General features: G+C 37.9%; 1 protein-coding gene across 3 annotated transcripts in view; it reads left to right on the top strand.

Moving 5' to 3' along the window:
- Window positions 1-2,592: 2,592 nt before the first annotated feature.
- ATAD2 (ATPase family AAA domain containing 2) overlaps window positions 2,593-24,744 on the top strand; it is a 64,733-nt gene continuing 42,581 nt past the window's right edge. Inside the window, exons 1-8 of one of the 3 annotated variants that reach the window (XM_088844814.1) lie at window positions 2,593-3,004; window positions 11,390-11,538; window positions 18,402-18,451; window positions 19,936-20,101; window positions 20,471-20,573; window positions 20,830-20,917; window positions 22,011-22,211; window positions 23,293-23,410. In XM_088844814.1, the coding sequence (XP_088700940.1) occupies window positions 2,840-3,004; window positions 11,390-11,538; window positions 18,402-18,451; window positions 19,936-20,101; window positions 20,471-20,573; window positions 20,830-20,917; window positions 22,011-22,211; window positions 23,293-23,410 (1,040 nt within the window). In that variant the 5' untranslated portion in view covers window positions 2,593-2,839. The remainder of the gene's footprint in view (window positions 3,005-11,389; window positions 11,539-18,401; window positions 18,452-19,935; window positions 20,102-20,470; window positions 20,574-20,829; window positions 20,918-22,010; window positions 22,212-23,292; window positions 23,411-24,744) is intronic. The other 2 variants (XM_055432065.2, XM_055432064.2) reach the window with 2 other exon arrangements.

Genomic DNA, 24,744 nt, shown 5'->3' with positions numbered 1-24,744 from the left:
ATCTGTATAGAGCTTCTCCATCTTTGGCTGCAAAGAATATAATCAATCTGATTTCGGTGTTGACCATCTGGTGATGTCCATGTGTAGAGTCTTCTCTTGTGTTGTTGAAAGAGGGTGTTTGCTATGACCTGTGCTTTCTCTTGGCAAAACTCTATTAGCCTTTTCCTTGCTTCATTCCATACTCCAAGGCCAAATTTGCTTGTTATTCCAGGTGTTTCTTGACTTCCTACTTTTGCATGGGGTTGCAAAAGCGTCAGACACGACTTAGCGACTCTTAACAACAACAATCAACGTACGGTGTACCGTAATGCATAAAGAAAAGGGAACAGACTAGGCTGATTTAAATACTGTTCTTTTTTGCTTTCATTTATATTGGGTAAACAATCATCTGAAAGCTTTTTTTCCCTGTTGTAAAAGTAATACATATTTAGTGCAAAAATAGAAAAATTGATAAAAGTACAAAGAAACTATACAACGACCATAATATTGCCATCCAGAAACTAACCATTAATATTTTGTTGTAGTTTCTTTTGGGCTTTTTCCAATGCAAATACACGAATATACACATATCCTTTTTTTAAAACAAAGATGGAATTGTATGTTACGTCTTTGTACTTTCTTAACAAGTTACAATGCATTATGCACAACTTTCCATGTAATTAACACAGCTGCATCATAATTTTAAAAACTGTTTATTTATTTGGCTGTACCAGGTCTTAGTTATGGCATACAGGATCTTTAGTTGTGGCATGTGGGATCTAGTTCCCTAACAAAGGATCGAACCTGGGTCCCCTGCATTGAGGGCAGTCTTAGCCATTGGACCACCAGGGAAGTCCTGCGTTGTAATTCTTATTGATCGTATAGCAGTCTTCTTAAGGATCCTCTGAGGGACATTCAAGTTGTTCTCTGCTTTTTGACATTATAAATAATGCTGTGGTAAATATCACGGTGCATACATTTCTAAAAACTCTTAAAAGGTCAAATTTTAAGTGCTGAATATTTAATAATTTCTGTATCTTAGGTGTGAATGGAAAGGAATTTCAGATATTCCCTCCAAACTTGCTTTAGCCATAGCTTTCTCTAAATTAAGTACAGCTTCATCTTGCCATTAGCTCAAGCAAACAAGCAACCAAATACTGGGGTAATCTTCGACTCCTCTCTTTCCCTCATTCCTAAATCCAATTAATGAGCAAATTCAGTTGGCTGTTTCTTCCAAACATGCCTAGTATTTGACCATGTCTCATTACCTCCACGGCTCTCATTCTGGTCTGTGTCACTTCATCTGTTGCCTGAATAATCCTGGTGCCCTCCTAACTATAATTGCCAGCCTTAGCAAAAAATACAGGACACCCAGTTAAAACTGAGTTTCATATTAACAACTTTTTTAAACATAAATTTGTCCCCAATATTGTATTCTCAAGGCAGCAGCGAATGGGATTCTTTCCATAAAGTCCAAATAGGTCACTCCCCTGTTGAAACCCTGTGATGTCTTTTCATCTCACTTGTAATAAAAAGCAAAAATCCTTTGAGGCCTTGAAGGATCTGCTTCTAGCAGCATTTTCCTCTTTGATCTCACTGGCCCGCTGTCCCCCACTCCCTTCAGCTTGCATCTCTCTTCTCCCAGATATACATAACCTCCTTTAGATCTCTTCTTAAACTTCATGAAACTCTCTCTAATCGCTATTTAAAATCTCACGCTTCCCTTCACCTTCCCTACTGCACATTTCTCTGTAACACTTACTACCTTGTAACAAACATTATCATGTATTTAGTCTTCCTTCTTTCACCAGAATTTAAGTTCCACGAGGGCATTTTTGCTTTTTGTTCACAGCTGCATTCCGAGTGCTTAGAATACTGCCTGGCACGTAATGGTGCTCAATAAATATCAAATACATGTCGAGTTAAGGAAACGCAGACATCCAAATCAATAAATAGCTTTTGTTTCTGTTTCGCTAGGACTCCGCTCACATTCTGATCATTCAGCATGCTGCTGTTATCAAAGTAGTGGTGTCACTGCTTTATTTTCAGATAAGTTATTTTCTTCTGGAATAGTAGTAAACATTTATATGTAAGGCATAATAATATCTTAGAACCTTAGGTGTTAAAAATTAGAGTTAATTTATAGATTAGGAGATTTAAGAGCAGGCGGGGCGAATCTTTTTCTCAAGATCGCGGGAACGGGTGGCGCTGGGTTACAGAACCTGCGTTTAACTTTAACTCTACCCGCTCGCTTCTAACTCTCTGTTAAACTCGTTTGGGTTATCAGTAAGAGTCCTTAAGAAGCAAAGTCAAAACCTGTCAAAAGTCAAGTGCATTCTCCCGCCCCAGTCAAGGACTCCGCATTTTCCTTTTGAATCCCGCGTGGCGGGAAGCGGAGGAGAGGGGCGGGGCGGGGCCACCAGGCCCGCCAGCCAATCAGAAAGGCCGGGAGCCTCCCTTTCCGCCCCCGCCGGCGTCCACGCGCCAAAATTCCAAACAGGAGTTCGCCGCGCTGCCCGCAGTGTCCCTCCGCCTAGCTCAGCGAACCGGAATTATCTAAGAAGAAGGAGTGAGCAGTCTCCTGTCACTGTCGCCTCGGGTCCCTGATACCGTCGGTGTGGGTTCTGCTCAAATTCGGCCCAAAGCCCTCCGCGTTACGAAGAGAAAAGTTTCGAGCCCGCCGCGGTAGGGGTGGCGGCGTGGGAGGGGCTGGCGGCGGAGGGATTCCGGGCGCGCGCTCTGCGGCCGGCGGCGCGGCGCGAGTGGCGCCAGAATTCGGAGCGCGGAAGCGCCAGAGCGGCTGTGCCCCGAACTCTGGTGCGTCTGCCGCAGCGGACGGCGGGGCGAGAAGGGAGAGAAGATGGTGGTCCTTCGCAGCAGCCTGGAGCTGCAGAGCCGCCCCGCCGCCTCGGCTACGGGCTCTCTGGACCTGTCCAGCGAATTCCTCAGTTTGGAGCAGATCGGCCGGAGGCGGCTCCGCTCGGCCGGCGCCGCTGAGCAGTCCGCCGTCACCGCCGCCGCGGGCGTGAGTACCGGCCTGGGGCGGGCCCCTGGGGCCGGGCCTGGGGGGCTGCCCGCTGCCCGCTGCCCGGCAGGGCCTTGGGAGATCGGGGTGGGAGGTGGGATCCGAGTGACAGTTGGCCGGGGGTGGGGCAGGGGAGAGGGGGTGTAGGTTGGGAGAAGTATTTGTCGAGGACGTGTAAAATGGAAGGCTTCTCAGGATCGGAGCCCGAAGGGGTGTGTGGGTCGGGTGGAGAGAAGAGCTGACTGTTGGGAGGGTGTGTTAAAGGAAACCGGAGGTCTCCGCAGCAGGAGTGCAGTTCGGGGCCCCACCTTGGTTAGCGGCTTGCCCCGCCCTCCACCTTCCGCCCTCCACCTTGCACACCTCCGGGACCGATGGCCCAGGCTGCCGCCGTTTTTTCACAGCGATCGCGAGCCACGCGGGTTTACCGAGCGCTTACTTGTGTGCTTAACGAGTGTCTGAGGAGCCGCGAGTGGATAGGAAGATTGTGACTCAGGTTCCCTGACCTGCAGTTTATGATCCAGAGAAGTTCTGTAATCCGATCGCCGTGAATAACGCAGGTTGCATAACGTGGAGGGATGGAGAGCGACGTTTCATTTACGTCTTCCTCACTTAAGCCTCATAACAGCACCATGAGAATGGATAGTTACGTAAATTACCGATGAAAGAAACGGACTCGGGAAGTGGTAGATCGAAAGTTGGAACTTGTATTTTCCACTTCCACAACCCGTTCCTTTTCCCTTATTTTCATGTTAACAGCTATAAACAAGGTCTGTAGGTTTCCATGGAGGTGGAGCAGTATAGTCTTCTTGAAAGAAGTTCTCCTAGGTCTGATGTGCAGATGGGATGTTTGATTGGTAGATTTAATTAAGGCCGAGGGAGAGAGTCCCTCCACCTTCCCTCCGCCACCCCCAGCTGCTGAAAGAGACACAGATGGAGGAGACCGCGTTCACAGAATGTTACAGTAATTGAGGAAGCAACAGTAAATAGCAAAGTTAAAGCAGCAGAAAGTAGTCTAGTTCTGTTGAAGCGAAGGGTAGTCATGGGGGTGGGAAAAACAGGAGGGGAGATAGGGTTAGAATTGGTAAGTCAGACTGAAGCTGAGGGGAGGTGTGTGTGGTGGGAGAGAGTGAAAACCGTAGGTATGGGAGAGATCGCGATATGAAATTGTCAGAATCTCTTGTAGAGGCCTCATCAGAGTTACTTCTTAACCGAGGGGGATGAAAGAGCCCATTCAGTCTCTGACATTGAGATTCTGAATTGAAAAATAATTTCCTGACTTTCAGGATCTGTTTCCCAGTCACAGGCTGAAGTTGTTAGAGATCTAGGGAGGCTGGACACTTCTTCAGTGAACTCGGTCACTTGACTTATTAACCTTTGTTCGGAAGAACTAATTAATTTCAGTAAATATTATCGAGTGTTTATTATCTTCAGGACAGTGCCAGTTCCTGTGACCGTAATGATGTATTGAGTAATGGTTAAGTAATATAGGCACTTAAAACAACTGTTAGTTCTACCTGTGATAAACCATAATGAAAAGCATATAAAAAAGAATGTGTATGTTTATGTAAAACTGAGTCACTTTGCTGTGCAGAAGTAATTAACACAGCGCTGTGAATCAAGTATATTTCAGCAATTAAGAAATTAATTTTTAAAAAATGTTCTGAACATCAACTTACCAATATCAGCAGGTTTCTGTACTTTTGTGGTGGGGTGAAACCCACCACATGGATAATGAGAATTAAATGTGATCATGCGTGTAAGGTGATTACCTGGACACTTGGCTGATATATATAGGACTCAGTTATTGTCAGCTGTTAAGACTTCAGTCAACTTTAATGGGCACTTTTTTTTTTCTTTGAAGTTTCTGAGGCTGAAAACCTTAGAGTCATCCTTTCCTCTGCTCTCAGTTCATATTAGCAAATTCTGTTGGCTTCACTTTCAGAATGTATTTAGAATCTGACTACTTCTCAGCTGCTCCAGTGTTGCCTTGCTGATTCAAGCTGTTATCTCTTGCCTGGATTATTAAAATATATATATATATATATATTTTTTTGTGGTCACATTGGGTGGCTTGTGGCATCTTAGAACCAGGGATTGAAACTAGGCCCTGGCACGGAGTCCTCACCAGTGAATTACCATGGGTTATTAACATAGATTCTTGACTAGCCTCCCTATTTGCCACCCTTACATATAATGCCCTCCTCCTTTGAAAGTCTGAGTTCTCAGTATAGCTTACAGAGGGATCTTTTTTAGAAGTCGTAACAGTTGATCACTCTGCTCAAAAATCCCTGTCTATATAGAATAAAAGTTGAGAAGCAGCCCTGTCCATCCTTGCCCCCTTCCCTTTATCGTGACATCCTCTTCCATTCTTCCTTTCGAAAAACCCAGTCTATTCCAGCCACTCATTGAATCCTAGAGCCTTTCCACTCGCTCTACCTTGGGTTGGGAATACTTTTTCCCTGGATATCTGCATCAGATGTTCCTTTACCTTTTACATTTTTTAAAATTAAAAGCAACAACAACAATTCCGAACTTATAGTACTTAACATGTTCCAAGAATCTTACAAATATTGACTCACTCCTCATAACTTTATAAGATAGCCATCCTTGTTTAACAGGTAAGAGGACTGCGGCGCAGACTTTAAATAACTTGCTCAGTTCACCTTTATATGAAGAAGTAGCACTGCGAGTCCCACGTAGGAGAACCTGGATGAAGTAGCCTGTTTGAACTGTTTGCTAACTACCTTGTCCTAACAACCCTACTGAAAATTGCAAACTGCTCACTGTCAGGCTGCTCTGCTCTGTTTTATGTTCCCTAGCACTTACCATCTTCTAAATATTGTATAATTTCCTACTTTTAAAATACTCTTCTCTCTCCCCAAATCGGAATGGAGCTCCATAGGGATTTGGATTTTGGACTTTGTTCAGCAGTATATACTCCTAGCGCCTAGAGCATATTAGGTGCACAGTAAATATTTTGTTGTTTATTGTGTTGCTGTATCAGTGGTATGTGGTGGTCCAGCAGTTAGCACTCAACTAGTTGTACTAGGGTAGAAAAAATATTTTTCCAGGCTAGGATTTCCAGTAGGGATTATTATACCTTTTTGAGACATAGTATTCCTCCGTAGGATAGATTGTAACCAGTGGGTTATTTAGTGAGCATGGGATTGGGTCTTGTGGGGGTAATATATTCATGCTGAGTAAGTTTGCCAATACAAAAAATGAAACATACTGTTGTGATTGGAATATTTTCTAATTACAGGACTTTACACTCAGTGGATTTGATTTTATTATAGCTTGCTTTTTACATCAGTCATGCATTTCAGAAACTTCGTTGATCCACTCCCATTGCACTTGAGTATATCTTAGGCTCATTCATGCTTTTATTGACAGAGCATTTCTTGGAGATTTCTTTTTGAAGATGATAGGATTTATTCATATTCGTTAACTTGTATTTTTCTTCATCTGATCTTGGAGGTTGACTTCTAAAGATAAAGTTACCTGTTAACCACATTTTGCTTTTATGTTTTGAATATGATCTCACTCAACTGGGCTTAAGGATTTTTTTCCCCCTGACCTGTATGGGTTCCTGGAAAATATTTTGTTGTTGTTTTAAATCTGTTTCTTTGATTTTATTTTCTTAAACTTTATAAGTTTGGATGCCCGTTTCTTTTGGAGTCAGGCTAGCCATTGTCCTTCTGGGCTTTCACAGAGCTGAGTCTCTTCATTCATTAAAGTTAGGGTTGTTTCTCATGCTGAAGAGACATTTAAGGGTGGTCGTAGGGTTTGGTTGTTTTTGTGTACATGTTATTCTGTATGTTATTAGGTAAGATGAGCACACTGTAGTATGTAGAAGGTACTGGGTTGTTGTTTTTTTTTTCATTGTATGTTTATTTAGAAGTCTGGAAAAATAACCCAAACTTGACACTGATATATACAACCCATGGGAGATTTTTTAAAACTTGAAATATATCACAACATAATGAAAAATGCACAGCTCAGTGAAGTATCTCGAAGCATGGATAGATTTTGACACATAGTGGTGAATATTACTTCCTGGAGTTGGCTACCCTGCAGTTTAGAGAGTATACTTGTTTTGTGACAATAATAGTCTGTTTTTATCAGTTTGTTTTGGGCTGGCTCTTGATTTTAGGCTTAGAAGTTGCAACTTTTAGATCAGGGATCTGATAAGATAGTGTTTAAGATGGATTATAGACAACAAATCTGGGAGTTTCTAAGACCAGTTAAAAGATTATAATACTAGTAGCTACCAGGTATTATAGCACTTGCTGAGTGCCAGGTTTCCCCTGTAAAGTAACTATTAAGCAGTTTGTTAAATAGATTCATGTAATGACTGGATTACTATTCATTTATCTAAAAAGATTTTTAGAATAATACTTCACAACTTGGGAAAATGATTGTATCACTGGAAAAAAGTTAGAAAGCATAAATAATATTAGCTCAGTTTTAAAATTGTGTGAATGTGTATGCATAGGAAAAGAATGGTTTGTGTACCCAAAGGTTAACCCCTTTCTATCTGTAGATAACTGAAATTGAGGGTGATAGTTTTATTGCTTTTATTTTTATATTGCTCTTATAAAGAACATTTTTGTAAGTTATATTTTTAAATTCACCAGTGTATGCCTGGGTACAGGTGATTCTCAAAACACTTGTTTTGTTTTTTTCTCCATGCTGTTAAGGAGAGCCTTTCTCAATGCTTAGTACTTACTTTGGGACCACTTAAAGGTTAAGTCTTCTGAGTTTCTCAGGGAATCTTTTTTTCCCAGTATTTAGCACTCCCCTCCTTTTTTTCTGTAGAAACAAACCTTTTTTTTTTTTATTCCCAGGAATATGGTGATGTTTACTTTTTTTAATTGTAATAAAATAAAAATAACATTTATCATTTTAGCCATTTTAAGTATATAGTTTTGTAACATTAAGTACATTAACATTATTCAATAACCCATCACCACTCTCTATCTCCAGAATTTTTCATCTTTCAAAACAAACTCTGTACTTATTAAATATTAACCCTCCCTGGAATTCCCTGGTGGTCTAGTGGTTTGAACTCAGCGCTTTCACTGCAGTGGCCCAGGTTGAATTCCTGGTCAGAGAACTGAGATCCCGCCCAAGTGGCCAGAAAATCACACACACACACTCTAACTCTCCATTTTCCCTTTTCTGAGCCCCTGGCAAGGAGCCTCATAAGAGGAAACCTACAGTATTTGTTCTTTAGTGACTGACTTATTTCACTTAGCATAGTATATATCCATTCATGTTATTTCAGTGTGTTAAAATTTCCTTTATTTTTGACTGTATAATAAATATTTCATTGTGTGTACTATATATTGTTTTAATCCATTCATTTGTTGATGAACACTGCTTTCACCCTTTGGCTATTGTGAATATGCTGCTATGGACAGGAGCGTTCAGATATCTCTTCAGGCCCCTGCTTTCACGTTTTTTGAGTATTATGCCCAAAAGCAGCATTGCTGGATGCTGTGGTAATTCTGTGTTTAATTTTTTTTGAAGAATTGCCATATGAGTTTCCACGGCATACACAGGGGTTCCAGTTTCTTCACTTTCTTGCCAACACTTTCTCTCTCTGTCTCTTTTGTTTTCTGGTGATAGCCTTCCTAATTAGTGTGATCGCCCATTGGGTTTGATTTCCATTTCATTATGACTAGTTAAGCATCTTTTCATGTGTGTATGGGCTATTTGTGTATATTCTTGAAGAAATGTCCATTCAAGTCCTTTGCCTGTTTTTAACTTTTTGTTGTTGTGACAGTATAGAATTTCTTTATATATTGTGCGTATCAGTCCTTTGTCATTGTCAAATACATGATTTGCAGATATGTTCTCCAGTTCCAGGGGTTTCCATTTTTATTGATAATGTCCTTTGTACAAAAGTTTTTTTAATTTTGATGAAGTCCAACTTATCTTTTTCTTTTGTTTTCTGTGCTTTTGGTGTCGTAAGAAATCATTGCGAAATCCAATATCATGAAAGTTTTCCCTATATTTTCTTCTGAGTTTTTAAATTTTTTTAGCTTTGTAATCTCTTACATTTTTAAGCTGCCATCTAAGGTCCTCCCCACCCCCCACATCAGTTTAAATAGTTACAAAGGGGATCATTTCTGTCATTTTTTTAAAGTTGACATTAAAAAATAAAACTATTGCATCACATTTTCATAAGTAAACCCTGGAATCTAAAAATCGTAGTTATTTGATACCTGTCTTGCAACAATAAAAGTTAACACATGAGCAAGCTCTTTTAGCAGCCAGAAATTTTACCTTCTTTTCTCTTTTAATTTTTATTTCCAATCCACTTAACTAACAGCATTTTATCTTGATATATTTTCATGTTTGAAAGTCATTGGTTAATTATCCTTTCATACTTGTAAAACAAAATTTGGATTTTTTCCACTTTTCCATGACAGAGCTCCAAGAAATAAAATTTTTGTGTATTGAATTATCGTAATTATTAATATTCAACTGATCAAAACAACAAAAAATATTTTTATTAAAATGATTAAACATAGGAAGTAATATTTTACTAGGATTTCATGTGGTTGAAGTCTCCCTACCCACCCAGTTAGTTTATGTATCTGTGGATAGATCTTATTTATTGTTGAGGACAGTGTTTTGGCATCTTGTTTCATTGTTTTTTAAAGGTAAGTGCTAAGAAACATTGTTCATATAAATAAATAGATAGTAATAAAAGGAGTTTTGTTTGCAGTGCCACTCAGTTTTTCTGGCTTATGTGCAGAAAATCACTTGCCAAACATTTTTAATGGTCTTTTAGCTTGATTAGGTCTCCTTTCAATTTTATTAAAAGTGAAGAATTGAGAACCATTTAACAAAGGAAAGGATTTATTGCCTAGCATAGTAATTCATTTTCTTAACACCTGCATTAGTGTTTTTCTTTGTTTGGCTCTTCGAAGATTTTTAATGCCTTGAAGCAGTCCATAATAGTAAAATTCAGAATGAGTGAGAGACATGACTTTCTTTTGTAAAATGGGAGAAAGGTAAATTTAAGAGGATGCCTTGTGTTGGATGTCTTCTTAGATCCGTTTTAAGAAAAAGTACATATGGAAGTTGAAAAACTGAAAATAGATACCCTTAAATAATTTTTTTTGGAGTCTTATGTTACACCACATCCATATAAGATGTAGGTATTCATTTTAAAAATAGTGCACTTATCTAAATGTATAGGTTTCTTTTTTCAAACATCTTGAAATACGGGCACACTGATGAAAGTGTGTAACTCACATATATCACTTAATATCTTATGAAGAACCTAATTTTTTTTAACTTGTCCTCTCATGCCTTTAAAAGCATGTCAGTTTCTTACACAGGTCCTTATGATATAAATATTCTTACTTGTGAGCCAATCAAATATTCTTCCTGAAACAAAATTAAATGACAAAATATCCTAATAAAACATAATGAAATGACCAGGTAAAGACAGCCTAAGAAACGTGGGGGGAATGATATTTCATTTTAAAAAATAAATGCCTGTTTTTCTAAAATTATAAATTTTTAGAGTAGTAAAGTTTAGGATTAGAGTTGTTAGGTACATTTGCTTCTCTTCTAATGTAAAAAGATCCTTTATGTAATTTCTAAGAGGCGTGTATGAAATCTGAACACTTTATGACAGAACTTCTGTAGCATATAAAGCCAACCCTCTAACTTAGAGAGTCTCTATTGAGCAAAAACAAAGTTACGTGGAGCTCTATGGTTTTTTACAAAAAATTAACGTATTTAATGGAGAAGGAAGTGGCAGCCTACTCCAGTATTCTTGCCTGGAGAACCTCATGGACAGAGGAGCCTGGAGGGTCCATGCTGTCTTGAAGAGTCGGACACGACTTAATAACTGAACAACCAACATATTTAAACAGTCTTTAAATTCATTTTTACATTATCTGACTGAAACTGTGTGAGATAGTAATAACTCCTTTTTGTCATTGAAGCCAAAATTGCAGTTCTGATTGTCTAGTTATTTTAAAGTTGCTGCCCAGTGGTTCCATGGTTTGTGTGTGTCTCTTTCTAATTTCTGTAGCCTTAAAAAAGAGGAGTACTTACTGTTATGAACTATTAATGACTTTTTATCAGTGGTAGAAAATTTCACTCTAGACTACTTGTTATGAAATAGAACTATAAACCATTAATAAATCTTATATTAGCCACCTTATAGACATTACTCATACTTGTTTATCATAAAATGATTATTCTAGATATTAACTATTTTAGTTTCTTGCAGAGATGCAAAAATAATACTATACCAAAAGCAGTTGTTACAAACTTTTTAATCAGAGAGAAGTCTTAGGAATTTACCTGGGATATTTGAAGAAAAACTTAAATGGCTTTTTAAATTTTTTCTTGAAGGATGGGTCTTCAGTTAAGGAAGTTGAAACCTACCACCAGACACGTACTTTAAGGTCCTTGAGAAAAAATGCACAGAATTCTTCAGATTCTAGTTTTGATAAGAATATGGTGATAACGGAGAAACATGCTAATGGCAGACATTTTACAAGGTAATACAAGATGCTTGAATGTTAATTCAAAATAGTTTTAAAGTATTGATTTAGGATTTGCATTTAATTTTTAAGTGTGTTCTTAACTGATCAAGAGTTCAAGTTATAAAGTGAAATTTATTGGAAATGAAATTGTACTAAATGAATATTATTGAATTAAAAATTTAATATGTACTAAGTTTGTTATTTTCTTATTCAAAAGCAGTTATCTATTATGTGTGTGAGTGCAGCTGACAAGATTGGTTGATACAGAATCACTTCTGGGTACTTGAGTAATGTAAAGAGACTTTATGTCTGTAAGTTGCTTATGATATCCGCTTCTGCTTCAGAGCCTATTCTTTGCATGCTAAGTTGCTTCAAGTCACATCCAACTCTTTACGATCCTTTGGACTATAGCCCACCAGGCTCCTCTGTCCATGGGATTCTCCAGACAAGAATACTGGAGTGGATTGCCATGCCCTCCTCCAAGGGATCTTCCCAACCCAGGGATTACACCTGGTCTCTTACAACTCCTCATTGGCAGGCAGGTCCTTTACCACGAGCACCACCTGGGAAGCATGTATAAAAAGCTTTTATTCAAGATAGTATTTGTATTTCTGATTGCTTGCTATTAAGTTTTTCATCAATTCAAGGTCATTTATGAATATCTCTGTTGGTATGCTTCTAAAACTGTCTTCACAAAGGAGGCAGAGCATGTTTTTTCTTTGTTTTTGGTTTTTGATTTGTTCAGTGGGACTAGGTGGCGTTATACATATTTAAATTTCATTTCTCAGGAACCCTGAGGTAGATAGCATGAATCCCATTTTAATACACTCAAGGAATTAGTTTCAGTGAATTAGGAAGTATCTACTTCATGGAGCTTGGGTTTACTTGGCCCAGGGAAAATTTAAATCTAATTAGCTCAGAAACTTCACTTTTCTCCCCATTTTGGTGGGCTTAATACAAATAGGGGGTGCCAATTAGAATAAAATTTGTTTTGATGAAGTAATTATTTTTACATTAATTCTTCTCATAAAGAATGTAAGCCCATTTACTCTCAAGTAGAATTTTTTTATTCTTATATTGTGTAACAGATTCTCCGGATAAGTGAGGTTGTGCCCCTTTAAGTTTGTTTCTTTGTTACTGTTATTTTTTCAATTATTTACTTGGTCTATTATATATATTTAAATCTGCATCTTATTTCATCTACTGTTCATGTAATTGAAGAAAGAAATGGTTACCCACTCCACTATTCTTGCCTGGAAAATTCCATGGACAGAAGAGCCTCGTGGCCTACAATCCATGGGGTCACAAAGACTTGGACATGACTGAGCACATTCATGGAATACCTACTGCTGTATTTCGTGGAATCCAAGGTAGCAACAATTGAAACATGCAACATTATTTTATGAGACAGTAAGAAAGGAAAAAACACTGAAAATTAAAACTATGACATACCATCAGTTATAATATACATCCTAATTTCGGGGATATTAAAATGGAGGGGTTTTAATTTTTAGAATTATTGAAACACAATTTAAGTTACCCCACTATTTCTAAAACTTAGAGTAAAGTTGGGAGGAGAGGGTCTATAAATTCTCAATGAGAATTTAAAGATTTCTTTCATGATCTGAAGAAAAAAATAAATGTTCTAAATCATCTAACTTGCTGCCTTATAGAGAACAGCCATAAAATTTCAGGCTCTACATTTATGTTTACAACTGGCACCAAGTAGTACTGCTTTCGGAGAAGGCAATGGCAAGCCACTCCAGTACTATTGCCTAGAAAATCCCATGGATGGAGGAGCCTGGTAGGCTGCAGTCCTTGGAGTCGCTAAGGGTCGGACACGACTGAGCGACTTCACTTTCACTTTTCACTTTCATGCATTGGAGAAGGAAATGGCAACCCACTCCAGTGTTCTTGCCTGGAGAATCCCAGGGACGGGGGAGCCTGGTGGGCTTCCGTCTCTGGGGTCACAGAGAGTCGGACATGACTGAAGTGACTTAGCAGCAGCAGCAGTACTGCTTTAGTTATCTCAGGGTCATGAGATGATAACCCAGTCTGACCTTTATACATAAACGATACATCTGCTTCCAAGAGAAAGCTATGTGATGTGATGTCATAACAGGCTGTTCAGATGAAGGTTTAGAGCCCTTTAGGTAAGAGAAGTGGATGAATAAAGTCATCCAGATACACAACAAGCATGATAGGTAACATGCTAAACTCAAGAAAAACCCATAGCAATCTGAATTACATTCACACAGCAGATAGAATTTGTGTCAGGAAACCTCCAGTGTATTCTGTTAATATTTTTGTTGATGGTTGTTTTCATAGTTTTATTTGTATAAAACTTAAATGAATTTATATCTAGTTTGGCTTGTACATAATCAAAAACATTTAATATAGGAAATCCTCAAAATCTTTATAAGGCTTTGTATATTACTCAGGTTTGTGAAACATTGTGCTTGGTATTAAAGGAATGTATTAAATGCTGTTTTAATCTTGATTTAAAGATGAGTGACTTGGTATTTTTAAATTAGAATCTTCCTAAAATATATTGAATTCCTGTCTTTTTATTATTTTAAAATAACCATTGAAATATAGTTTACATACCATAAAATTCATGATTTTTAAGTGTAATTCAGTGGTTTTAGAATATTTAGTGGTATTGTTCAAGTGTTGCTGCTATCTAATTTCAAGACATTTTCTTCACCCTAAAAAGAAACCCAATGCCCAGTATCTCTCCATCCCTAGCCCCTTGGGAACTGCAAATCTACTTTCTATCTCTGTTTAGATTTCTAAATCTACTTTCTGTTTGCTTCTTCTGGACATCGTATACAAGCAGAATCATACAATGGCCTTTTGTGTCTGTCTTCTTTTACTTGGTATAATGTTTTGAAGGTTTATCTATAGTGTCTATCAGCACTTCATTTGCCAAGTAAGATTTTCTTATATGAATATTTTGTTTATCCACTCATTAGTTGATGAACATTTGAATTATTTACCCTTTTGGATTATTTTGAATGATATGAACACTGGTGTACAGGTATTTGTGTGGACACAGAGTTTTGATTTTTGGGTATATGCCTTGAAGTGAATTGTTGGGTTGAATGGTAACTCTGTTTTAATGTTGAACTGCCAAAGTGTTGTCCATAGCAGCTGTGCCATTTTATATTCTCACCAGCACTGTGTGAGGATCCCACTTTGTCTGCATCTTCACTAACACTTACCGTAGTTTGTCTCTTTGACTTTAGCCATTTTAGTGGGTATGAAGTATCTAGTTCTGATTTGCATGTCCTTGATGGTTAATAATGTTGAATGATTTTTCTTGTGCTTGTTGGCTGGCTGTTTATCTATCTCCTGTGGAGAATAATTCCTATCTTTAAAAGAATTCCCTGTATTCAGATCATTATTACAAAGGCTGTAATTTATATAGATGACATCAGGATCTGTTTGTACAAGACTTACATAATGTGGCCTATAGTATTTTTGAATTCTGCTTTATCTAGTTTTCCTATTTCTTACCAGGATTACTGTTCGCTATTGCCAGGTTGCCCGATTATAGTAATTTTTTTACTTCTTTCTGTGTGTTTTTACCCACTAACCCTTTGTTTTCAGTTGATTTGGGACTCAAAGACCAGGAAACCAAGGTTGTTAGAATAATACAGAAAGATTTGAGTAACTATGGCTTGAGGGAAGACTATATATCTGTTTGGTGGTTCCACTAATAGTGTTTTTTCAGGCGGCATGTGAAAACCCTGAAACAGTGTTTAAACTTATATGTGTGTATGCAGTTTTCTAGGGAGAAAAGGCCCATAGCTTTCATCATATTCTCAGGAGTTGACAAAAGTCCAGACACCTGTTTTTGTAAACAGTTTCATTGGAACACAGCCATGCCCATTCATTCTGTCTAGGGCTGCATTCCTACTTCAATGTTAGAGTTGTATGAGTAGTTATGACAGAAACTGTACAGCTGACAAGCCAAAAATATTTATTATCTAGCTGTTTAAGAAAAGGTGTAGCAACCCCTGCAAGTAGGAAATTGCTTCCCTTCCCCTGCAGACAAAAAAAGAAAAAAGACACTGCTTTAGTCTTTGTATCCCTAGCATCTAGTAGGGGGGCCTTGTTTGTAGAAATGTAGACCTACATGGTATGGAGAGAGGGGCTCTTTCATAAGGAAATTGTATGAACGTGTCAACAAACTAGCCCTTGATCTGTAGATGGATTGCTGAAAAGGGTTTCTTTTTGTTCTTCATTCTTAACGCGTGTTCCAAAAGAGTTAAGGAGGTGTAATGATGACTTACATTGTTATGAAGATATGCATGAGTTAGCTGGATAGATGGTTTAGAATATGATGGTTTCATTTTAAAGTGTCACATTTGAAATTCCACAGGTATAACCAGCCCACTTGCAAAGAGCTTGATTTATAGGTTGATTAATGAAAGTGAAAGTTGCACTGTCCCGTCTGACTCTCTGAGACCCCATGGACTATACAGTCCATAGAATTCTCCAGGCCAGAATGCTAGAGTGGGTAGCCTTTCCCTTCTCCAGGGGATCTTTCCAACCCAGTGATCAAACCCAGGTCTCCCACATTGCAGGCAGATTCTTTATCAACTGAGCCACAAGGGAAGCCCAAGAATACTGGAGTGGGTAGCCCTTCCCTTCTCCAGTGGTTCTTCCTGACCCAGGAAACAAACCGGGGTCCCCTGCATTACAGGCGGATTCTTTTACAACTGAGCAACCAGGGAATATATAGCCTATCCAGGTATGGAAAATTGAATCCCTAAAAATAGGTGAATTAGACATACTGCTTTGTTTGCTTCAGTGGGTTTGGGGAAAAATGAGAGGAAGATACCTTTTTTTTAAAGCCTTTGGAAGATGTTCTTTCCAATCCAGCAGATTATGTATGTCAGTTTATGGATGGGATATCTGATTCACAAATGTGACTTTCTACCTGTGAATGATAATGCATGTCGTGTGAAGATTGTAGCCAGCACATGTTCTCAGAGGAAAATTCATGTGTCACTAATTTCTATGATGTGTTCATAGGCCCTCAAGGATATGGGACCACTATATTCTTGTTGTATAAAATACCTTGTCTTCTCTTTGCCCACTACTCAGTTCAGTTATACCTAAATACCTGGGATAAGGATTTCATTTCATGTTTCAAGTAAGATACTATGGTTTGATTAATTCTCTTTAGCTAAGACTTATGAATACAGTTCGGAGAAGGCAATGTCAAGCCACTCCAGTACTCTTGCCTAGAAAATTGCATGGACAGAGGAGCCTGGTGGGCTGCAGTCCATGGGGTCGCTACTAGTCGGACACGACTGAGCGACTTCACTTTCACTTTCACACATCTTGCCTGGAGAATCCCAGGGATGGCGGAACCTGGTCGGGTGCCATCTGTGGGGTCGCACAGAGTCAGACATGACTGAAGTGACTTAGCAGCAGCAGCATGAATACAGTTGACCCTCTGTATCCACTGATTCTGCATGTTCAGTTTCTGTCAACTGTGGATCAAAAATATTTTCCAACCAAAAATTCCAGAAAGTTCCAAAAAGCAAAACTTGAATTTACCACTCACTAACAACAATTTGTTGTGATCCACACAATCAGAGGCTTTGGTGTGGTTGGTAAAGCAGAAGTAGATGTTTTTCCGGAGCTCTCTTGTTTTTTCCTATGAGCCAATGGATGTTGGGAATTTGATCTCTGGTTCCTCTGCCATTTCTAAATCTGGCTTGAACATCTGGAAGTTCTCGGTTCACAAACTGTTGAAGCCTTGCTTGGAGAATTTTGAGCATTACTTTGCTAGCGTGTGAGATGAGTGCACTTGTGCGGTAGTTTGAACATTCTTTGGCACTGGCTTTCTTTGGCATTGGAATGAAAACTGACCTTTTCCAGTCCTGTGGCCACTGCTGAGTTTTCCAAATTTGCTGGCATATTGAGTGCAGCACTTTCACAGCATCATCTTTCAGGATTTGAAATAGTTCAACTGGAATTCCATCACCTCCACTAGCTTCGTTCGATGTGATGCTTCCTAAGGCCCACTTGACTTTGCATTCTATAATGTCTGGCTCTCAGTGAGTGATCACACTATCATGGTTATCTGAGTCGTTGTGATCTTTTTTGTATAGTTCCTCTGTATTCTTGCCACCTCCTCTTAATATCTTCTGCTTCTGTTAGGTCCATGCCATTTCTGTCCTTTATTGTGCCCATCTTTGCGTGAAATGTTCCTTTGATATCTCCAGTCCCTTGGACTGCAAGGAGATCAAACCAGTCAATCCTAAAGGAAATCAGTCCTGGATATTCATTGGAAGGACTGATGCTGAAGCTGTAATACTTTGGCCACCTGATGGGAAGAACTGACTCCTTGGAAAAGACCCTGACACTGGGAAAGATTGAAGGCGGGAGGAGAAGGGGATGACAGAGGATGAGATGGTTGGATGGCATCACCGACTCAATAGACATGAGTTTGAGCAGGCTCCAGGAGTTGATGATGTCCATGGGGTTGCAAAGAGTTGGACACGACTGAGTGACTGAACCAAACAACTGTTTATGTAGCATTTACATTGTATTAGGTATTACAGGTAATTTAGAGATGACAAAGTATACAAGAGGATGGACATGGGTTATATGCAAATTCTAAGAGACTTAAGTATTCTTGGATTTTGGTATCCACGGGCGACCCTAGAACCAATCCCTTCCTCACTGAGGGACAACTGTATATCATTGAATTTCACAACAGGGTTCTTTCTTAGCCTTTATTTAGACGTAACTTATATAAACATATTTTTCCATTGTCCTGGTTCATAATATTATGAAATATAGGATTTGAAATTATGTCAATTATCTTGAGTTATTTAATATATTTTTTAATATAGGCAATTGGCCAGACAGCAGGCTGATAAAAAAAAAGAAGAATGCAAAGAAGGTAAGTAATGTTAAAGGCATTTAAAGTTTCTTACATATTCGCTTTTTGTTTACAGGCATACTGAGGTACATACAATAAGCTGTCCATATTTACAGTGTACGGTTGTTGGTTTGGTTTTGCTGCAAGTGTGTGCTGTCAAACCATGACCATAAGAAGGCAGTAACGAGAACTACCTCCCAGAAGTTCCGCAGGCCCCGTGACAGTCACTGCCGGCGTCCCCAGGCCCTCTCCATGCCCCAGGGTTCCTGTGTGGCCACCAACCTGCTTTCTGCCCCTGTAGAGTGCTTTGTAGTTTGTACAGTTCTATATCAGTGGGATTATACAATATGTGTTCTTTTTGTCTGCCTTCTTTTACTCAGCATAATTTCTTTGAGAATCATCCACAGAGTTGCTTTCTGTTGCTGAGTAGTATTCCATTATATGGATATACCACAGTTTTCTTCCTTAGCTTTATTTTAATATAATTGATATATAACAGTGTGTTAATTTAAGGAGTACAAGGAATGTTGATTTGATCCTTATATATTACAAAATGATTATCATGGTTTTAGCTAACACCTGCATCATGTCACATAATTACCACTTCTCTTATTGCTGAGAACATTCAAGCTGCACTCTCTTAGCAACATTAAGTATCCAGTACAGTATTATTAACTATCATCAGTCTGCTGTACGTTAGAACTCCAGAACTTACTCATTTTATGGCTGAAAATTTGTATTCTTTGACCAACAATCTTCCCCTTTCTCTTACTCCCCACCCAGTCCTTTGTAACCATTATTCTAGTCTCTGTTGCTGGATCACACATATAAATGATGTCATTTAGTATTTGTCTTTCTCTGACTTACTCCATTTAGCATAATGCCTTCAAGGTCCATCCGTGTTACTGCCAATGGCAGGATGTCTTGTTTCTTATGACTGAACACTGTTCTGTTGTGTGTATATTCCACGTATTCTGTGGGGGATTTTTGTTTGTTTTTTGGGTTTCTTTTTGTGGGATTGGTGGCATGCCACACAGCTTGTGAAATTTTAGCTCCCCAACCAGGGCCCGGGGATTGAACCCAGACCCTCGCAGTAGAAGTGTGGAGTAATAACTCCTACACTACCAGGAAATCTGCAGTTCCACATATTCTTCATCCATTCACCTCTTGGTGGACACCTAGGTTGTTTCTCACAATTGGTTTGTCTGTCTCTTGATGGACATTTGTTTTGGGTTGTTTCCATTTGGGGGGCTGTCACAAAACTGCTTCGAACACTGTGTGCAAGTCTTTGTCTTATTTATATATGTATGTTTTCTCTTGAGAATGGTATGATCGGACTTATGGTAGGTGTATGTTGTTTGTTTTTACATAAGATAAGGATAAGTTCAAGAAACTAAAACTTTGTTAAACAAAAGTGTAGCTCTTCAGTTGTTCACTTTAGAATTGTTTTATAAATGCTGTTATTTCTAATCTTTTTGTTTACTTTTATGTACACATCTATGAAGACAAAGCAATTGCAGTTACTCGGTCATTGAGGACTAGAAACACAGTTCAGAAAACAGAACACTTGCATGAAGGGAATGGTGATGTTGAAGTTCGCCGAAGTTGTAGGATCAGAAGCCGCTATGGTAGTGTGAACCAGTCTGTACTGTTTGACAAACTTATAACAAAGTAAGTAAAACTCATTTAGATGAAGGTGATTTAGCTGACGAAAACTTTTCGTTGGGGACTAAATTTTGAGTAGCATGAATGTTAAATGCATTCCATTTATGTAAAGTATAAAGTGATCATTAGAGGACTTTGTAATAATTCTGTATGTACATTTAACTATATTTGTATTTAATTCTTATAAAGAATAGCTAAAATTTTTATAGTAGTAAATCAGTGCTTCTTACAAAGATATTTAAAATTCCAGCAGTTGAAGAATATAATGGAAGAAAAATGCAGTTTTTAAAAATATACTACTCTTTAAAATATATATATATATATATATACTATACTTGTACAATTTTAGCTTATGTTTGTATCATTTTTTTTAAGCACTGCTGAAGCTGTGCTTCAAAAAATGGATGATATGGAGAAGCAGCGTAGACGGCAAATGAGAGACCTTGAAGACATGGAAGTATTTAATGAAACAGAAGAAGTAAATATATTCTTCCATTAAGGGGATGATTTCATAATCTCCAGTTTAACCTTTTTTCTGTAGTCCCTATCCTTTTTTTTGGTTGTTAAATTATTCATTTTATTCAGCAATTGTTTTATCAGTCACTAGAGTTACTACTGGAGTTGTAAGAGTTTATAACTGGAAATATCTTCATTATTTAAGGTTGGAAGGTCCTACTGGATTTATTTTAAATAAACATACTAAACAATAATGGATTTTATTTAAACGTTTTTAGGGGAGTCTTAACATGTACACAAGAGGAAAACAAAAAGATATTCAAAGAACTGATGAAGAAACAACTGACAATCAAGAAGGCAGTGTGGGTTAGTCTTTTCTCTTGTTCTGTCTTCTGGGTTTGAATTTCAGTGCTTTTTATTTAGTAGGATATAGTCTTTTTATTCAGAAGCTATAACATATATGGTAATTTGTGATAAATTAGGGAGTTGGTCATAGTGTCAGAGAAAAAAGTGAAAGTAAGGGAGATAAAAGGATAATGTGTTTTGTTAGGAATATATTTGAAATAAACAGCTCTAAAACAGATGAACGACTGAACTGAACTGATAGCTTAATTCAGCATATAGTTTTACTTATTCCATGAATTTTATATTTTAAAGATCTTCTCATTACATTAAAATTCTTTGAACAATTGTTTTAATGGCTATTTAGAAATACCATATAGTCACATCATAACAATCTGAACCAATCTTCTTAATGGAACATTTTAGGTAGCTTTAAATTTTTTTCTGTTATAAATAATTCTGCAATAAATTAAGTCTAACTGGTCTGGCGTGCTGTGATTCATGGGGTTGCAAAGAGTCGGACACGACTGAGCGACTGAACTGAACTGAAAACAGATGAAACTGGTTTGGGTATAATACATCTACAGATAACATATGTCTACCTGTTTTAGTTAAAAGTTGATTAAAGTTAAGTTTTACTATTCTGCCATTAAATGCCCTATCACTGATCTGTACCCTTATGCCAGGTTTTACTGTTCTCTTTAGGACTTACTGCTGCAATTTCTTAGAAATTTTCTTGAATGAAAATTTGTTTTCTGAAATGTGTTTTAAATGTTTGCTGAGGGTATTTTACATTATCTTTAAGTAGACTACATGTCATGTAACTCAGTGACAGAAGTTCACTTATTAATGAATTAGGAGTAATACTTTAAATTTTAGTTTAGTACTTAGTGACAGTGGCCTTTAAACTACTTTTTTCCTTCCTCTAGTTATTTTTAATTTTATAGTTTTTTACTTCATTTTTCAAAATCTTCAGTCTTTAGTGTTGCAGAATTAAAGATTCTTTGGACAATCTAGAAGTAAATGAGTTTTAAAAGGAGGGTCTTTTCTATTCCCCTGTGTTAAAAACTTAACGTTTGGGTGAGAAGCCTGAAAGTAAATGTTTCTTAATTTGTAGAGTCATCTGAAGAGGGTGAAGACCAGGAAGATGAAGATGATGATGGTGAAGATGAAGATGATGAAGAAGAAGAGGAAGATGATGATGATGAAGATGATGAAGATGACGATGAAGACGAAGAGGACGTTGAAGAAGATAATCAGAAGCGATACTATCTTAGACAAAGAAAGGCTACTGTTAACTATCAGGCTCCATTGGAAAGTAAGACATATCTATTAATGTTTTTTCCAGGAGAAGACGTGATTAGGTTACCTTTATCTTTACTGCCTTTCCATTGTCATTCTTATTTTTCAAGTTTTCACTTTACAGAATACTCATGGCAATTGTCTTTCGTAACTTACCCAAGATGTGCAGGAAGTTATTTCTGTTTCTGGTGTGTGTGTGTATTTATATTTTAAATTTTATTGGAGTATAATTGCTTTACAATGTTATGTTTCTTCTGTATAGCAAAGTGAATCAGTTGTACATATATCCCTTCTTTTTTAGATCTTCCCATTCAGGTCACCACAAAGCATTGGATATAGAGTTCCCTGTGCTATGCATAGTTCCTCATTAGTCATCCATTTTATGCATAGTAGTGTATGTATGTCAGTCCCAGTCTCCCAGTTCATCCCACCATCGCCTGCTCACTCCCTCGGTATTCATGAGTTTGCTCTCTATTCTGCTTTGCACATAAGTTCATCTGTACCATTTTTCCAGATAAGCGATAAGCAGCTTTACATGGTATTTCTTTTTCTCTTTCCAACTTAAGTTACATCTTCTGAAAATTAAATGTTAGCCTTGACCAAAGCAAATAACTGGGTGACTTTGAAATTTCATGTCTGTTTTTAGTTATTTTAGCTTTCACAGTTTTGTACTTAATTTATTTTATAAGTTTGTATAAATAGGACCACTTTTGATTTATGTTAAAGTTGTACCTCAACACTTAAAAGTATATATATATGTTTATGTGTGTGTGTGTGTGTGTATGTAGGGCTGATAATCAGCCATTATGCATCAGTATAGTCATAATGGTTGTTATGGTCAGTGTGTGTTTTTGTTGGTTGTTGTTAATAGTATTTTCATGGAAGGAAGGGCATGGCAACCCACTCCAGTATTCTTGCCTGGAGAATCCCATGGACAGAGGAACCTGGTGGGTTACAATCCATAGGGTTGCAAAGAATTGGACATGACTGAAGCCACTTAGCATGCACGCAAGCATAGCACCTTTGTAAGTATTTAGATGAAGAGCAAAATTGTTTTTATAATATTTATATGTCATGTCATATCATTTTTTTCTTAGAACCTCGTCATCAGAGAAAGCCCAAAATATTTTATACTGGCCCAGCTTCTCCTGTGAGACCAAGATATCGATTGTCTTCTGCGGGACCAAGAAGTCCTTATTGCAAACGAATGAACAGGTTTGGTTCTGAAATAGTGATTGATTTATGACATGATTGTGGCTGTATTAGAGTAGAATTCTAGAGTCTTAAGATTGGGTGTATCAGGATGGAATTCTAGAATTGTGTATTTTGGAGAGTTAGCTCTGTGTCTTCAGGGCTTTACTACAGGTTCCACAACTACTGACTAGTTTTCGGTTTTGCTTTCACTGATAGGAATTAATAACTGCCATGGTAAGATAGTTTATTCAACTGTTCCACAGTAATGATAGAAAACTACTTTTGCTTCAGTGTTTACTGTATTCCTGGCTTGGTGTAAGCATTTTACATAGACTGTCTCATTTAATTTTCACGTTGTTAGAGTATAGGTTTAGTCTTGTGATAGTCTTCACATACTATCCCAGACATATTTTCTTAACCATGACAAATTCTAAGTTACATAGCTTTTAGACTTCTTACGACTCTGCCCGTCTTTTTTTGGCCAATTTGTTTTTCTTACATAGTAGGAAACATTAATTTTCTTTGACTGTTAAGATTATTTGTGGGTTTCTTTTCCTTCTGCATCCCAACACTTGTCTGTCATATTTAAGTCTGAGGAGGTAATTCTTATTAACTTCGTTCTCCCAAGTAATAGAAGATTTTCTGATGTGTTAGAATTTTCTGGGTAATAGTAGCATTATAGTAGGTCATGAATGAGGAAGCTTATAGGGGAAGCCTAAAAAGGCAGGACACAAGTAGAATTTCATCTTTTTCTTAATTTCATTTTTAGAGTTTCAAAATCATAAGTATACATTCTGGATTTCTTGTTTCTTCATCCCTTTTCATACAACCACAGCCCAGAAGGATAGAGGATGAGAAAGACAACCTGTTGGGGCTGCCTAAGATAAATTGTACTTGAAAGGTGCCCATACTTTTGGTACTTTTCATAGACCCTGTAAGATATTGTTAAAGACCAGTATTTTGATAGTGAAATAATGATCCTTAGAAAAGGAGAGTAAAGTGTAGTATGCACTGGAGTCCTCATTAGCATAGTACCCAGGGCGGCTGCCCGACTCACAGGACAGGCTGCCCGACTCACAGGACAGGCCTCTGTTTGAGCCAACAGAAGTGAGAGGCTAGCAGTTACTTTGAAATTTAATTTCTTCTCCCGTATTTAGTGGGTTTATATTTCTGGGAATAGCATGATTGTTGACTGATGACCTCTGTAGTCACCAGCTTGCAGTGGGTAGCAGGTAGGTTTTTCGTGTGTTTTTTTTGCCATTTTGGTGTTGGGGTTCCCTTATTTGGTTCACAGGGTATACTCTTTCTCTATGGTGAGTGTCTTATGTTATTGTGTAACTCCTCAGATGCAGGAT

Source organism: Moschus berezovskii, chromosome 16 (assembly GCF_049115385.1).
Source record: "Moschus berezovskii isolate FMDL1 chromosome 16, NW_MosBer_1.0, whole genome shotgun sequence".
NCBI lineage: Eukaryota > Metazoa > Chordata > Mammalia > Artiodactyla > Moschidae > Moschus > Moschus berezovskii.
The sequence above is the reverse complement of the archived record's forward strand: the minus strand, read 5'-3'. Positions and strand labels throughout refer to the sequence as shown.